Source organism: Hemicordylus capensis, chromosome 3, assembly GCF_027244095.1.
Source record: "Hemicordylus capensis ecotype Gifberg chromosome 3, rHemCap1.1.pri, whole genome shotgun sequence".
Classification (NCBI taxonomy): Eukaryota; Metazoa; Chordata; class Lepidosauria; order Squamata; family Cordylidae; genus Hemicordylus; species Hemicordylus capensis.
In genome coordinates, this window is record NC_069659.1 from 288,781,251 (window position 1) to 288,798,299 (window position 17,049).

Sequence of the window (17,049 nt, forward strand, 5' to 3'; positions counted from 1 at the left end):
GATTTGTGATCTCAGACAAGCTCCCAGCCCAGAGTTCCGAAAAGAAAAACCAGCACCTCTGCCCATCCCATTAAGGACACAAATATTTGTTCTGTGAGTTTGCCATGCCTGGTTAGTCATTTTACACTGTTACAGGATTGATTTTCACAGCTTGTGCATGTACCTGTTGAAGCCATTCACTGCCTGCGATATGCATTTACTCTCTTATGCTGGGGCAGCAGGTCTCCCAAGAGGGAGGGAAGTTTCTACTCATTTTTGGATCACACTAGTAGTGACTTGTGAAATGAACAGTGTCAAGGCTACAGAGACATAAGCCCAGTACTGTACACAATCTAATGTTCTATCATAACTTTTACAGCAAGCTGACTTAGAAGCAACTGCCCATGAAATCTGAGAGCTGAAGTTGGAGCTTATATTTTTTAAAAAAAGTTTTTATTCTTTCACGAAAGCGTAATAACATGTTTATTTAAAGTTAATTTAAAAAAAAACTTTTTTGGAACATTAATCTGTCATATTTAAGTGTTTTATTACTGCAAGGCCATCCAGCTCCCCAGCACTAAAATACATATTCAGACACACTGGAATTATGCCAAGGTCTTTATTCTAGCTTCCATGTTTCTCTTCAGTCCAGATCACTGTTCTTCAGTCAGTATTCCCATATGCTTGTTTGTAAGGAAATCCAAAAATGGAATGTTACAAATGGCTTGGTGAATGTTCATCACTGTGATCTCTCTTGGAGTCCTGTAGAGAGAATGAGCCAATGGAATGAAAAAGTCAAACATTTATGCTGCATTTGATGAAGTAAATTGTAACAAAATCCTCAAGAGATAAATCAGGCAAATACAAGCACATGTATAAAAATGGCATAGTTTTGTACAATGATGGATTTTTGTATTGCCATGTGAAAAGTAGAAAGCACATGGATGGGGGTGGGGTGGAAGCACTACCTCAACAAACAAGAGAAGAAAGCAGGAACAGTGCACTGATGGTTTTATTAAAAAATAGTTCCTGATTTTGAGGTGGTATACCTCTTCTACATGGGAAGTACTAGTGCTAGGAGCTTGTGAGAAGGTAGGTGCGCATCCTGTTTTATGAAGTCACACCTATGGCTGGAATTCCAAAGAGTTACACTAGGCACATCCGAGGGCTTGAGCATGCCCAGAGCGATTTAAATTTTTTTAAAAATATATATTTGAGCAGCAGACCCTCTCTTCCACCATAATGCCACAACACAAGCTGCTTTTGAAAGTTTCCTAAGCTTCAAGAGAGCAATTTACTACATGTTCTAGCAAGTGGCTGTAAAACTCAAGTACAAAGCCTTCTTGAGCACACTGAAATAGTGAGCAGAAAAGTATGCAACCCTTTTGCATACTTTTGAAGTGGGCTGCAGTTCACAAAAGCTTATACTCCAAAATATTTGTTAATTTTGTTTCTTCTGCAACCAATAAGGCTGCTATCCCTCTGGAAACAGCAGTCTAGTGTTTAATAGCAATAAACCATCTTAAGAATAAATATTTTCTTTGCAGGCCTCGATGGATTATTTATTTCTACATGCATATTCTGCTTTTCCAAGGAGCTCAGGGTGGTGTACATGGTTATTTTTACCCTCATAACAACTGTGGAAGGTAGGTTAGGGTGAGAGAGAAGTGACTGGTCTAAAAGCCACCCAGTGAGTTTCACAGCTGAACAAGGATTTGAACCTGAGTCTCCTGCTTTCTAATCTGATTTTTCAGATTTTATACTAATGATGAATGCAAACCTTCACTATTTCTTTATGATTTATGAAACATGGCGGCTAAACAAATGTACCTGTTGTGAGGAGTTGCTTGGTAGCCAATTGCCAATGATTCTCTTAGTATGTCACTTGCCAGTTGCTCAGTAGCCTGTCACAGAGGGAATTTCAAAAAGTAGAGATCAGAGTATTTAAATAACGGGGTGGGGGGAGGCAGGAGGGGAGGCTTGACAACAGGGAAGGAAGAGAGAAAGAGAGGGATAGGGGATGGGGCAGGATTGATATGAGAGAGCACAGGAAAGGGGATGGAAGAGGGGGAGAAAGAAATACCATCGGTGGGAAGGGAAAGGAAGCCGGCCAAGCACTTTGGCACAGTGTGGGGAGAGGGGAATTTTATGTAACTATTTAAGTTTCCTGCATTTCACTTAACCAGTGATTATTTGGATTATTCTGTTGCTGAATGAAAGAAAGGAATGAAAAACAGTTCCATAACAGTTTACCTTTAAAATCATATCCTCTATGACTGATGCATAGACATTCTTGTGCAGCTCCACAGGTTGAAAGGAAATTCCTATCTATAAAGTGAAAAAGATTTTTTTTTAAAATAGTGAGAACAGGAGAATTTCACGCATTACTTCAATGACAGCACAATCCTTGTATGCTTAATCAGAAGCAGGTCCCACAGAGTTTAGTGAGACTTACTCCTTAGCAAATATTCTTAGGATTGCAGGGAGTGAGAAATAGTGGAGGAGGAGGGAGACAAAAGGTGGTGAGAGGTGGGCACAAAGTGACAGAAGGTGGTGAGAGCCTATGTGGGGGCCCCCAGAGGTGCATTGGAATCTAATCCAGCCCACCACCACCAGATTTGAGTTTGACACTCCAGATCTAGAGATCAAGTGTATTTTTTTCAAGGCAGCTGATGGGAAGCTCTAGGTAAAAGGCATTATGTAAGCATTACTATCTTGGGACTTAAAAATAACACTCAGTCAATCCCAACATGGATTTTGGACCCCTGGAACATCAATATGCAAACTCTTTTGATAAAGAACAATAGCTACACTCATCGAGAAGGCCTCATTCCCACCTGAATGTCACAAGTGTAAGGTGCAAAAGGACCTCTGAACTCCCCTTCAGTTCCCCCACCCCTCACCAACTACCAGCAGCTCCAGATCAATAAACTGTCATTACAGTGGAAGCAATGCTATTTTCAGATACATCTCATTTGTGAGGCAGAACATCTTAATAGTTAGGCTTATTTGTGTATCAGTTGTGGGGGGCCCCCCTCAATTTGAGGTTCAAATTTGAAAACTGCTGCTCTTGACAGCAGACTAAGCAGCAACTGGATGAAGCAAAAGAACAGACACAGTCTGGTAAACCTGGATTTAGGGAACATTTTGTGACCATTGATAGTGGCACTGGGAGCTATGATTTGTGTTAGAACACATGGCAACATTTGGTTCCCTGGATTAGGGCTATCAGCTCTGTGCTGGGTCTCATGACCTTTTTGCTATAGGCTAAGACTGTCAACTCTCTACTGATTTCCATAACCCCTACTTATAGGAACACAGGAAGCTGCCATATACTGAGTCAGACCATTGGTCTATCTAGCTAAGTATTGTCTTCACAGACTGGCAGCAGCTTCTCCAAGACTGCAGGCAGGAATTTCTCTCAGCCCTATCTTGGAGAAGTCAGAGAGGGAACTTGAAACTTTCTGCTCTTTCCAGAGTGGCTTCATCCCCCGAGACAAATATCTTAACAGTGCTCACACTTCTAGTCTCCCATTCATATACAACCAGGGAAGACCCTGCTTAGCTAAGGGGACAAGTCATGCTTGCTACCACAAGACCAGCTCTCCTCTCACTTCTTGTGGCTAACAACTTTATCAGTGCAAGTGATTGGGGGAACAAACCCTAAAAGCCAGCATAAAAGGACTACCAGCATGCTCAAACCAAACTTCTAAAGAAAAAGCTAACACAGCTTGTAAAAGTCAAATGAAAATTATACTATATGGCTCAAGGCAAAGAGCAATTTTCACTTCATTGTACTTTTAAAATTATTTCTCTACCTGCTGTGCTGTCTCCTTCACAAACTCGGATGCAGGCTGGGATGCCAAAAATAATTTTGCTTCCTCTTGTTTCTCCTCCTGTTCCTTTTTAATGTTTATTTTCAGGGGCTCAGTAACATTGAGGATGTCTATTTCCTCATCGTTGTCTGGCTCCTGTTTGAGGAAACGCTCCAGTTCTTCAAGCTTTCGGCACAGCTCTTCCCCAGTGGTATAAGAAGATGAGCATTCTTTTTTCAGAAGCAAATTAAGACAGAAGACCAAAAGAAAAAGAAAAAAGAAAAGAAAAGAGTTCCAAATAAATCTGTATCTAATGACAGAAGTGTGCAGTTAGCAGATGCTCACAATTAATGCTACTGCTACTACCCAATATCAGAGCATGGCCTCTGACAACATGGGCATATTTTGTTCTCTCAAGTTACTGTCATTATGCTTAAAAGGAAACCTATTAAAAAAAAAGTCTGAAGCTGCAGACTAAAATTTTCAGAACAATTTGCCTCATACGCTTATGGTGGTTCTATTTCCACTTCAGTAACTAAATATCCATAATGAGAACGAGGGGCAAGAACCTTGCTTTACGGAGGGGAACGATCTTGCTTGGGGGGAAGCCTGTGAGAATTTTTAAAAGGCTTTCAAAAAAAAAAGATGTTTACTTTGGAGCTGGAGAGGGGACAAACTGTGCAGTAATTTGTTTTAGATCTGAAAAAGGCCTTTACACGGTGGGGCATTACAGCGTGTGAGGGAGGGAGACAAGTAAACTTGCACATTTTTTTTAAAAAGCTACATGTGCGCTCATGTGCATACACATTCATCTCACTGAAAAAAATCCAAACATCTTTATAATCACAGTTGCTGTGGGGTATTTGAGAAGTGTGGTGTTTGGTTCCAGTGACATTGCAGGCATTAGTCAAGAAGAGCCACACACAGTTCCGTAAAATCAACCCTCTTCCTTCTGAAAGGAAGAACTGGGTTTTTATAGTTCAGTATGAAGCTGATTCCCTGTAAAACCAATTTTAGTGGATCCCAGAGCAAGCAGGAGGTGGGGAAGAGAAGACGCTGGCTTTGGGGGCAGTAATCATTATCAAAACATTCCTCACCACTCTGGAAATGAGGGGAAATTACTCAAAGTAGTCCCACTGAAACTAGCTTCCTCATCATGTCATGTCTGTTTTCAGTAACTGTATACATACAATCACATGTTAAAAGATGGAAGGAAAGACAGACCATCTCTCTACATATCTGAGACAATATGCTGCCACAGTTGCACAGACTGCCTTGAGCTAAAACCTTGACACAAGTTTTAGAAAGACTAATAATTCCCTTGTTCCCCTATTCCTGCATCAGACACTTCCCTGGCAGGGCGGAAAGAAAACCACAACTGCAGCATGTCCTTTGTAGACATTCAAAAATGATAATTTGGCTCTCCTTTCTCAGAGGGCTCCCTATGATGTCTTTTAAAACAGTGTGAAGCGATACAATGCTAAGCTCTATAGACAACCTACAAGAACAGATTCCAGAAATTCATGTAAGAGTTAATCATGTTTATAGAAAAAGCTGTGAGCAGAATCATGCAGCCCTTTGTGTTAAATTCCCTCCAGGCTTGCCCACCCTCTCTGTGCATGCAAGACTCCTTCTAGAACACTGCTGTGAATGCCCCTGCCACATATATCAGGGAATCAGAGAGACTATCCACAGAAGCCACTCTAAGCTGAGGTGTGGTTTTCAGCAAGAAGACAGAGGTCTCTCTTGACACAGAAGCTACGAAAGGATAGAAGCCCTCTTCAGACATTAAGAAAAAAATGATGGTATATTCATGTACGCTGTCCCAAGTACGTCCAGAAGTCCTGCCCCTGGCGCATCACTCACTCCCCCAGCCCTGCCACACTGTTCGTGGTTAAGGCATTTGTCTGAAGAGGTGAGCGACACCAGTATGACGACAGGTGTTTCCATGCTCAGTAGCTTATGGCAGGGTTCTTGTGCCTATAATGGTGGTCCCTCACTATATGCTTGGCCTGGCAACCCAATGGATCCTCCTGAATCTGAAGTCCAATCACAAACAAACTTCAGTGCATGAGAACAAATTTCTTAATCTTAGGATCTTCATGCATGGTCCCATAAGAACAGACTAAAGTGTTCAAGGCATGGACACCAGAAATCGACGGATGGGGGCCTCAGGTACAACTATGGGGAGGAAAACACAACCCAACCTATCACCCTTCACATAGACGAGGTTCTGGAATGGCTCCCTTACCTGGCTCACTGTCTATTTGTGTCAGCACATCCTCTATGGAATCTTCATTCCTCAGGGCTTCTGGGTCGGGAGGTGTATAGCCACGGGAGCGACACCAGTGCACAACCTGCTTTGTTTTCATAGGGCTAATGCTGTGAAATTTGGGGTATTTCTCTATAATTTCTTGAAGAATTTTCCTTATTGTTAGTGCTCGTTGCCACTGTAGTGGGAAAATTGCCCCCAGAAGAACAAGGTTAGATTTAGACTAAATGAATTTTTAATATACACATTTTGCAAGATATGACCAATTTTGCAAGGTACGATCAAAATAGTCTCAAAGGGCCCAAGGGATTTGGTTGCTGGATTGTTGTATGGTGCTCTACACACTTAGCACACCTCTGCCTTAGTCTTTCCACGTGCATGCCAGAGTCTTCTCTCTTGGTGCACTCCCAGCTCAATTCAAGCAGAAGAGGTTTGTATTATGGGGCTTCTATCACTGTTCTTGTTGTGACTGTAGCTGTGCCAGGGTTGGCCTTGCTAGTCCATGAGGGCTTGCAACCGCTGATGTGGGATCAGCACCCTGACTGTGGACATATCAGGTATCTGGGGCTCTGATCAAGAACACAAATCACACAGATGTGAACATATGAAGTTGCCTTACACACAGCCAGACCACAGGTCCATCTAACCTAGTACTGTCCAACTCTGACCAGCAGAGGCTTTCCAGAGACTCAAGCAGGGATCTTTCCTATCACTTGCTGCCCATTCCTTTCTTAACTAGAGATGCCAGGATTGAACAACCTTTTGCTCTACCACCAGCAAGTGCCCTTATAGGCCAGTCTAATAATCTTTTGATAGTGCTGATGTTTAGCTTGCTAAAGTTTAGAATTACTTTTAGAGGAAAATCCATCTATTGTTTTAGTTTGCTACATCTGGGAACAATGCTTGTTTGGGTGCCCTCGCTGATTGTGCAACAGAAGGGTCATTTCAACAAACAGGAAAGAGAAAAATCAAAATAAATAAAAACATAAAAAGTGATTCTTCAGTTTAAATTGCTGCAGTCCAGGCAATTTGGCTAGTAAGACTTTTATGCCAACTAAGAACATAAGAGCAAACCTGCTGGATCAGGCCCAAGGCCTATCTAGTCCAGCATCCCGTTTCACACAGGATTCTGGACTAGAAAGGATTTCTAAGCCCTTCTTAAAGCCACCCAGGCTGGTGCCTGTCTCCACATCTTGTGACAGGATCCTATGGGGGAAAGGTTAAAAATTTGTTTAAAATTACCTGCTTGTCCATTTCTTTTGTGGGTTGGGTAGTGGGTAGCACGCAACACACCCTACCACACAACACCCTAGGAGCTACTTATGGGGAACAATGGGGTGTTTCGAGTTTCCCCATTGTTCTCAATGGCTGGAACAAGCTGCATTCAGAGTGCACATGTAAGTTTTGCATTGCAATTTGCAAAGCATTTTGCAACCCTGCCTTGAAAAACACACAAGCACACAGTAAAAGTGAATCTGTCCCCCAACAGTCCAAAAATGGAAAAAAAGAATCAGACCCAGAATCCTCAGTAACTTCAGTGGCACAAGTTGCTCTCTCACACAATTATGACTCCTTACTTCCCAGCATTGCAACAGCTGCCACAGCAACACCCTTAGCAGCAAGTATAGCCATAAGCTCAACTAGAGCAACTTCAGCCACATGTTGACTGAGTACACCTTGCAATGCAGACTGAGTGAAGCACAAGTTAGTCTCAAGGCCAGTCATGGAATTCATCACAGCAATCACCAAGAAATATTACTTACACTGCCCGCCCCCCGACCTCTGCCACTGTCCTTTTATTGCCACTATACTATCTCCCAAACAAAACAAACCACAACTCGAGGAAGGAAGGCACCCAAGTTCTGCCTTTGTCAATCTGAGATCCAGCAAAACCAGATATTTATAGCAGCAGTGACACAGCATATTACACTCCACGCTGAGAAGAGAAAACTACAAAACTGAACCTTCCTGCCTCCTCTCCTCATGTATCCTCTTCAAGAGAGGCACACTATAAGGGCTCTCTCTGCCTCCCAGTCTCTTTGAATACATTTTGAAATTGCCTCCTTTGGTTCTCCCCCCCCCCAGCCAATGGGGGCATAGTTGCCCATGACAATACTTGATTTGTATGATAAGAAGCCAACCAAGAAGCAAGGAGATTGAAAGCCAATACCAGAAAACTAATCAGCACAGGAAAAACAGGCCTCCAAAATGGCACTCAAAATGTTTCGAACAAAATGGGGTTGTTTTATTCTGAGCTCGAAATAGGCCCTTTATTTAAAGGGTTTTTTATTTTGAGTGCAAAATACTTGAAACGGCCTATTTCGAGCATGAAACATTTTCACGGCTAACTCCAGCCTATGAGGCAATGCCTCTAAATATCAATTGCAGGGGAGCAACAGCAGGATAGAGGGGATACCCTCAGCTCTTGCCTGTGGTCTTCCCAGAGGCATCTGGTGGGCCACTGTGTGAAACAGGATGTCGGACTAGATAGGCCTTGAGGGCCTCATCCAGCAGGGCTGTTCCTAAGTTCTTAAAGCTTAATTATGTTGATGCTACTCCTAAAAACCTCCAATGAGGCTTTCAAAATGCAGGAACCACTGACCCAATGAATAAGAGACTGTACAGCTGTGTTGTCCTCCAATTGGCTTATGGCTGTTTAACTTGGATGCCACAGATTGGCAGTAATTTAAATAATAAAGGGGTCTCAAGCAATTATTCATAGTTTCATTTTATAATGTTAAAAAGTTACTTGGCATCAAGTTTTAGGTTTATTTACATATTTTCAATTAAATATCACTACACTGAAATATTAAATACATACATATTTAAATATGTATAAATATACATATATGAGAACAACGTCATATCAGAAGTGACAGAAGGCTTCTGGAGGAGGTTTTTAAAAACCGAAACCCCTCCATATAGGCACCAGATTTCCAGTCAGACATTTTTTCAAGATTTAAGCTTAGTTTGTAGAACAAGTTAAGATTACCTCAGCAGCCCTCCGTTTTCCAATATTCCAGCTATAATACTGTTCCACAGAACTGGCACAGAAATAATTGGCATCTTCAGCTAAAAAGCAGAGAAAAACACTACACACATTAGATCTGAAAAGCTATGAAACAGATTTTGTTTTATTTAGTACCCTTTTGGTCCCCCCCTCGCCGGAATATTTTATCAGTTTACTTCCTTCTTATCACCAGGTATTATTCACTACTGTGATATGACCAAAGAAGAATTGGAGCCAGTCTTCCGAGAGGTTACAGTGAAAGGATTTGATCCTTCAGCATATCAGACCATGCTGATAAGAGTGACAAAAAATGGAGTAGTTTTTGGAAGGAGGAAAGACATGTAAATTTGCTTTTTAAAAGCTTTGATTTATACTAGAAGATCCTCAAGGACTGCATAACAAAATCTAACCACAAATGTGAAACTGTTTAACAACCTATGCTATAATGTATAATGCCCTGAGCAATGTTTGGAAGGGCGGCATATAAATCAAATAAATAAATAAATAAACAAATGTATTGTCAAAAGGCATTCTTTCCTCTCCCTCTACCCGAAGAGTGACATCTTTTTTCTGAAAGGAGTGGGAAATGAGATTCTTTGGTGTGCTGGTCTGTCATCGTAATAAAGGAATTGATTGACTGAACTGAGATTCTTGGGGAACACACAAAGGAACCACATTTTTTTCAATCTTGGCAATTCTAAAAGGAGGATTAGCAATTTTCACCATGGGCCAGTCCAGATAACTGGCTCTAGCACACACAAAGAGGACATGTGTCCAGTGTAAGCATACATGTCCTTTCCCTTTTCCAGCAGGCTGCCTTTCCCTAATGAGTGTGTGTCTCAATTACCTTTCTACATTTGCTAAAAATGCCAGTTCAGATGAACTGCCCTTCTCCACATGATTAGGGTAAGGGTGGGGAGTCAGTGTTCCCTCTAACAGAGATTTCCAGATGTTGTTGACTACAACTCCCATAACCCCCATGCAAAGGCTATTGCAGCTGGGAATGCTGCAAGTGGCAGTCAAGAGCATCTGGGAACCCCTGTTAGAGGGAACACTGGTGGGGGTGGGGACACACATGTGCTCATACCCTTATTGTATCTACTAGGCCGGTAGACAAAGAATTGTTTGAACTGGACCCAAAAGGATCAAATCAAGAAGAGCACTATATGAAATGAGGAACTTCATTACAGCTAAGAATCCTTAGGAAGGTGAATATATTTTTGACATTTCAGAGTGCTGGATGGAGCTGCAAGTATCTGTGGGAATGTTCAGGGAACAAAGGTGGCCATCTGTGGATTTGGACATATCTGAGGAAGATAGCTGCCTAGGTGGCTGGCAGCTATAAGTTGGTTAAGACTTCTAGAATCAATACTGAAGGAAGAGGAGTTTGACTGAAGCAGGTCTGCAATAATGTGTTGAGTAAGCAAGGGTGTGTGTGCACAGAGGCTTCCTGAGCTTCAGTATTAAAGGTAGAACTACTACTAAACCCTGCTAACTGGGCAAAGAGGCACTTTTTAACGTGGCGATTCTCTTTATTTAGCAGAGGGAAGGTAACTGGCCCTATCCACCCCCAGCAGAGTACCTCCAGTGACAGTTGCTGGTGTCTATCTTATGTTTCTTTTAGACTGTGAGCCCTTTGGGGACAGGGATCCAACTTATTTATTTATTATTTCTCAGTGTAAATCGCCCTGAGCCATTTTTGGAAGGGCAGTATAGAAATCAAACTAATAAATAAATAAAATAAATAATATCAGCACACTTATATGTCTAGTTTCACAAGTTCAAAGTATAAGCAAGATTATTGCTACATCTGAATTATCTAATGGCAGTTAATCCCTTCCAGCTTGCCTATCCTTAAGAGACAACTCAATCAGCTAGTATTGATTTCCCTGTTGTTTTTTCTCAAAGAGAGGTGGTATAACAAAGAAGACTACCTTGGCTGTTTTAGAGAAAGGAACAGTATATGAGAGAAATAAATAAAAAGTTTAAGACTTTTAAAAACTCATGTTATTCTAAAAAAACCAAAAGAACAACAAAATGTACAAACGTTGACACTGGAGGCACATCATCACAAACAGGAGAAAAATGGGGGCCAGTTTTCTGCTTGTTCAAAAAAGTGGAAACTACAGCAGTACTAAGATAGGTCTGTGCCCCCATTTGTTAAGCTATACTTAATGCCAATCATTCATTTAAATGAAGACACACTGGGAGAAATAGGAAACACTGCTAGTAGAAATAATTCATTTCTAGACAGGTTATTTCGCTGATACAAGAATATATGCAATGCATGTAATAAAATGCATGTAATAATATAAAATTGTAAAAGAGGCATTTTTACAGTCAGAAGTTGAGGAGATTACTGTTTCCAAGCAGGAGGCCTAGAAGATGTATATAGGGGATGTTTTGTTTTTGTTTTTTAAAGATGAGGCAATATATCTGTTTATGGTATTCCATACTATTATATTTTCCACATGCCATTTAGTTGTGAATGTTTCCCCCACTGCTGTTTTTGTTTCCCTTATTCCAAGTAATTAGTTACCAGGGAAAGATTAGTAGTGAAACATTAACAACAGTAACCATGTGGGCAGGTAGGCAATCAACATGTATTTTTGCAAATGAGTGACATATGGATGAGTTATCTAATGCTTGCATAGAAGCTGCCAACATGAGTAAAATCTATGACTGATATATATCAACAGCTGTAAAGATTACTGAGCTTATGAAGGGCTTCTAATGCTTTTAAAAAAGTATTATTCATAGACTATTATTTATTTACCCCATTTATAACCCACCTTTCCATCCCATTTAAAAATATATATATTTATACCCTGCTCCTCCAGTACATGACTGCTTGTGGGGGGCTTGCAACATTTATAAAATAGTTAACAGTGCAAAATCAGACAGAAAATTAACCAAATTAAGCTGAATAAGTAAAAAAATCCAAGCTAAAACCACAATCAGAATTACAGATTTTAAAATTTCAAATTAAAAGTTATTTTAAAAAAACCCTAAAAACTAAGAATTGTGAATGGTGTGTATCCCCATTCAAGGGTGTGCTCATAACTTGGGCAGTAATGCATACACAGTAATCATGCTTTGCATGAGCTGGGAATTCTGAGTTATTACACAAAAATATATTTTTCAAAAAACACATCCTTTGGAGCATTTTGACCCGTTTTGCATGCTACTGCCCACTACAAAACTTCAAGACTAAATGTGGTCCTACCCATACGCTGCAACTAAACATTGTTTCCTTTAAATTCTTACTTCTCTCAGCAATTAGCGGAACTTTCTTCACGATTGCTGTTAAGAGTTGCTGGAGGTTGTCTAAATATTCAGTCCTGTAAAGAATGAAGAGTTAGGGCTTCCATAAAATCACACCCACACATGCCCAACCACCCTCCTGTTCTACAAACAGCATACATGTAGACAACCAGCAAAAGGCCATTCTAGATAAACACCTGGTTAGCACAACTTAAATACAAGAGGGACTACAGAGAAGAACTCAGCTCTTGCAGACAGTTATGCAACAGAGATATAGGATTACTTGTTTTTATGCACTATTTCCAAAAGCATGCAAGTGAATCTTCCAGTTACTGCATCTAGTAGATAATACAGACACACTAGAACTGCTGCAGCAAAAATCAACTACACAACCTGTGTGCATATGCAAGTCACAGTGGGCACTGTCTAGCCAAGATGCATTCTAAGGAGACCTTTTGGACTGAGCTCAACTATTTCACTCTATTGTCATGTCAGGGGCTTACTAAATTAGCTAGATGAGTTGGGATAAGGTTGCTTCAGCTACTTCCCATCTCATGACATTCACACAGACAATGCTATTTGTTTACGACCCCCACCACCCCTCCATAGAGCTTGGTCTCTGTAGCAAGTCATGTGGTTTTAATTTGTCAGTTACCCAATGACGTAATTTCCAAGTTCAGAGCTCTCCTCTGCTTTCACTGTCACCTGGCCATCTTGAGATCCCAGAGAACTGCAGCTCTGTCCTGCTGAATCAGGCTCCAGCTTAACTTCAGAAGACAAGAACACATCAGTCTATTAGAAATTGTAGATGAATCAGTAGAACAAGCAACACTGGGCTAGGATTACCTAACTAAGAAGTGAAGATGGAAGAATGAAGCGCAATTTTAAACCTGTTTATAAGTCAAGAACAATACCTGGAGAAAGTTGTGGTGGCTTACAAAAGTTAAATTAGTTTTTTTTTCCAGGAGAGAGTGAGAATGTGTTGGTAAGCAGCCACTCACCACAATAATACTTAGCATCTGAATACCATTTTTTAAGTGTTCAAAGCCCTTCATGTCTATTATCTTGATGAAATCCTTACAAGACCCTGTAGAGAAAGTATTATCCCCATAACCCCCATGTTGCAGCTGGGGGGGGGGGGGCTAGGAGTAAGTGGCTTGCCTAAGGCCACCTACTGAGTTGATGGCACAGGTGAGATCTCCTGGTTTTGTTCTTGTGTTATAAATGTATGAAAAATTGCAACTGGCCCAAACAACTCAGCTTTCCATAAAAACCAAATTGCAGAAAAAGCATTGTGAATGAAAGGGAGGGTGGAATTAAGCAGCATCTAGAATACTGTGGAATTAAAAGCTTGCTCTCTCTCTCTCACATAAGGACATTTCCACCCTATTGTTTTGGAGAATATTTCTGCTGAGAGCAGCAGCTTCTACTAGGAGGTATATACGAGAGTCTCATTAGCACTCTGCATGGACTCCCACAATAAAGGCACTGTTACGCTTTTAGAGCTACTGGAACACATTCTTTGCTGAGTCACATTTTTAAGACCAATGTCTACACAGAAAAATGCACACTTCCCATTATGTATCTGGAGTGTGTGGGGTTGAATACATATTTAGTTCTCTTGCATAAAGAAACGTGACCACAGAGGTACTAACCTTCTGGCTATGATTAAGAATACACACACACCCCTAACTTTTCAAAGATGTTATCAAAGTGGCTACTTATATTTTGAAACTCTGTTCTATCCTAGTGTCTTTGGCAGGTTTATTTATTAAAATTCAGTACCACTCAGTTTTGCAGAACTCATGGCATGTTTATGTATGATTTGCCATGAAATTATCAGGTTGGCAAGTCTTTGTCTTCAACCCTCCTTTCTGTTTGGTTTCTCTTGTATGGAAATTCCTACCAGAATCCAATGTGTTAAATCACAGACAATTGCCACAAATGGGATGCTAAATTACTAGTTTCTCTCCCAGCCAACCAAAAGCCTTTTTCACAATAATTTACCTTTTGTAACAGACACAGCAGAAGGACTTGGAGCATCTGCATTAGCTGAAGTTACAGGGGTGACAGCAGACACTTTGCTGGAAGAAAGCGACTGTATCACTGAGAGAAAAGAGAAATACTGGTGACATGTTGACAGATGGATACTTTTCAGTGTCAGCACTCCATACCTGTACTGATCAATTACTTTACTAATCCTTAATGCAGGGTTGCAGAGTAACTGTAAATAGAATCTAGAACTCTTCCAGGAGTGTTTTTAAATCTGGCATTATTTGTTGTGCAACACAGTATCAAATCAAAAGCACCTGCACACATCATCATCTTGTCAAATTGCACTTTACCTTTGTTTACAGGCATCAGTATAGTCTGGACTCCTCCTGAAGCAGCACTTGCACTCAGTTGTTTGAGTTGGCTGGGCACCGTCAAGACAGCCTGCTGTGGGCTGTTCTGACTGGAGTGGATCTTTAACAACCCTAGTAAAGAAGTGGAGGGGTTTGGGTTTTTTTGAAAAAGAAATTCTCACTTCTTTGTGCACAAAATAAAAAGGTGATGAGGTCAGCTCTGCTATCGAGACTATGTTTTTGGTGGTATAAAGATGTGATAAGTCTACTCATTAGCACTGAACTAAAAAAAGCAGGGGAAGTTTGGTGATTAAATTAAAGCCAAGTACCACCCAAGATCACCACTACATGAAGACTGACAATCAAATGGGATACACAAACACTCAATTGTTTTTGTATAAGTTTAAAAAAAACACACCATACATACAACATTCCGGCAGTACTGCAAAACCCATATAAACATTGTTAATATGAGCCATCAAACACAGAAGTTCATTAGCAGAATTTTCACAGGAATGTTCAAGATACGGCAATGATTCTTTTTAATCTCTTGCTGACTACCCAGAGCTTCTGGAAATATGGCAGGCCCAAAAATCCAGTATATACAGCAAGACTGTTTGCAGCAATCAGAGTGAAAGCATTGTGGTTCAACCGTACAAGTTGGCAGATTCGCAAAAGAAGCTCTATTTACCTGACACTGCATTTTTTCCAGACCCTGGGGCTGGAGTGGTCACCCAAGAAGCAATGCTTACAACTGCAGAGGCATTTGTTTTATTCGGTCCAGCTGATGCTGCTTGCCCTTGGTTGACAGAAGCTTGGGGCTGCTGTCCAGATGCCTTCACCACAGGGCCTGCAGCTGGAGAAGAACTAGAACTTGCACTGTCCACTTGCTGGATTAAAAATAAGAGGGAGAAAGGTCAAGATCTCTCTTACTTTAATAGATTTTTTTTTTTTAAGCAAAGGCCACCAGTTGAGGTACCATGTGAATTTATTACTTCCACAAGTAGGGTGGAAGTACGCATTACCTTGGCAAGAGCATCTTCATAAATGTGCATTTGCCAAGGCAACCCAAATGAAGGGGTGTGTGTAGGGGAGAATCAGTAGGTGAGGAGAAGTGCTTAACCCTCCAGTGCCCACCAAGTCTCTCTAGTAAATCCACCCCACCAGTGTTCCCTGGATATCCAGAAGTTGTTGACTACAACTCCCAGAATCCCCAGCTGCAATGGTTTTTAGTCAACATCAGGGAATCCCTGTTAGAGGGAACATTGCACTCCGCCCCCACAATAGCTAGGCTTACTTCCAGTTCTGGAAACCAGCTTGAGGAGGAGAAGAAGAAAAGATTAAGAGCAGCAGAGGTAGACAAGCATTTGTAGGGGAAGGATTAAGCACATCTCCTCCAACTGCTGGTTCTCCTCTTCATTTGCATTATAAAGAAACTTGTGTTGCCTTCATAATGTTTAACTGTTCCCTTAAACATGGCTTTTAGTAATATTACAGTTAGAAATGGTCCTTCTAAATGGTGTAAGAATCAAGAGGGAGCTTGTGATACTCAGATTCTAAATGGTGTTCATGCCTAAATAAGAAGATTATGATGCCTTATTGCCAACAGGGAATATAAGTAAAATGTTTCAGGGAACTTAGCTTGTTTGTATTATTGAATCAGGAGGAAATATTTTTATAATGCATGCTCAATATCTAGTTTCCATAAATACAAGCCCACAGGGGCAACACCATCCCTCTTTTCTCCATGGAGAAAGGGAGAGGAAAGGGGAGCTTTTTCTCTCTTCCCACAGCTATTTTGTAGGCTCGGTCCATGACAATATGACACTGCTCCCATCTGCAGGTGCGTGCCCAGCATTCTCACACTGAATGCTGCCAAGGCAGCAGCAGTGAAACACAAGCACTCTCAGGCTATGCCACCAAGCCAGGCAGTGGCAGGGGCATTCCTAGCCAATTTTGGAAAGGCGGTATAAAAATTGATTAAATAAATAAATAATATATATGGGGGGGGGAGGAAGGAGGCAGTGCACCCCAGCAGGGTGAGAAAGGGGGAAGACAACAGCGTGCCTCAACAGGGGAAGGAAGGGAGCTGGCAGTGGATAGTAAGGTAGCACCAGAGTTGTGGAGGCCTGGCTCTTGCTGCCACTCCCTGCACTTACAGCTGAGGTGACTGCCTCACCAGGCATCATTAAAGGGCCACTGCTGCTTCCACCTTCTCTGAAAGTCTAGGGAAAAGGGCAGACACCTCGTTCTTTGTAGAGTTTTCTGTAAATACAGCGGAGCTCCAGGAAGGGGGTGGGTAGGGTTGGTGGTGAACACAAGTAATGGTTTGGCTAGTAAGCCAAGCTAAAATTTGTGGACTCC

At 41.3% G+C, this 17,049-nt stretch overlaps 1 protein-coding gene across 4 annotated transcripts in view; it reads right to left on the reverse strand.

Annotated features, from left to right (window-relative positions):
• Window positions 1–410: 410 nt before the first annotated feature.
• Window positions 411–17,049, reverse strand: part of YEATS2 (YEATS domain containing 2) — a 58,918-nt gene continuing 42,279 nt past the window's right edge. For all 4 annotated transcript variants that reach the window (XM_053310438.1, XM_053310436.1, XM_053310437.1 and 1 more), the window contains 11 exons: window positions 15,377–15,575; window positions 14,686–14,817; window positions 14,348–14,446; window positions 12,996–13,107; window positions 12,344–12,417; window positions 9,059–9,138; window positions 6,046–6,244; window positions 3,798–4,024; window positions 2,233–2,307; window positions 1,810–1,883; window positions 411–741 (listed from right to left, as the gene is read on the reverse strand). In XM_053310438.1, the coding sequence (XP_053166413.1) occupies window positions 633–741; window positions 1,810–1,883; window positions 2,233–2,307; window positions 3,798–4,024; window positions 6,046–6,244; window positions 9,059–9,138; window positions 12,344–12,417; window positions 12,996–13,107; window positions 14,348–14,446; window positions 14,686–14,817; window positions 15,377–15,575 (1,380 nt within the window). In that variant the 3' untranslated portion in view covers window positions 411–632. The remainder of the gene's footprint in view (window positions 742–1,809; window positions 1,884–2,232; window positions 2,308–3,797; window positions 4,025–6,045; window positions 6,245–9,058; window positions 9,139–12,343; window positions 12,418–12,995; window positions 13,108–14,347; window positions 14,447–14,685; window positions 14,818–15,376; window positions 15,576–17,049) is intronic.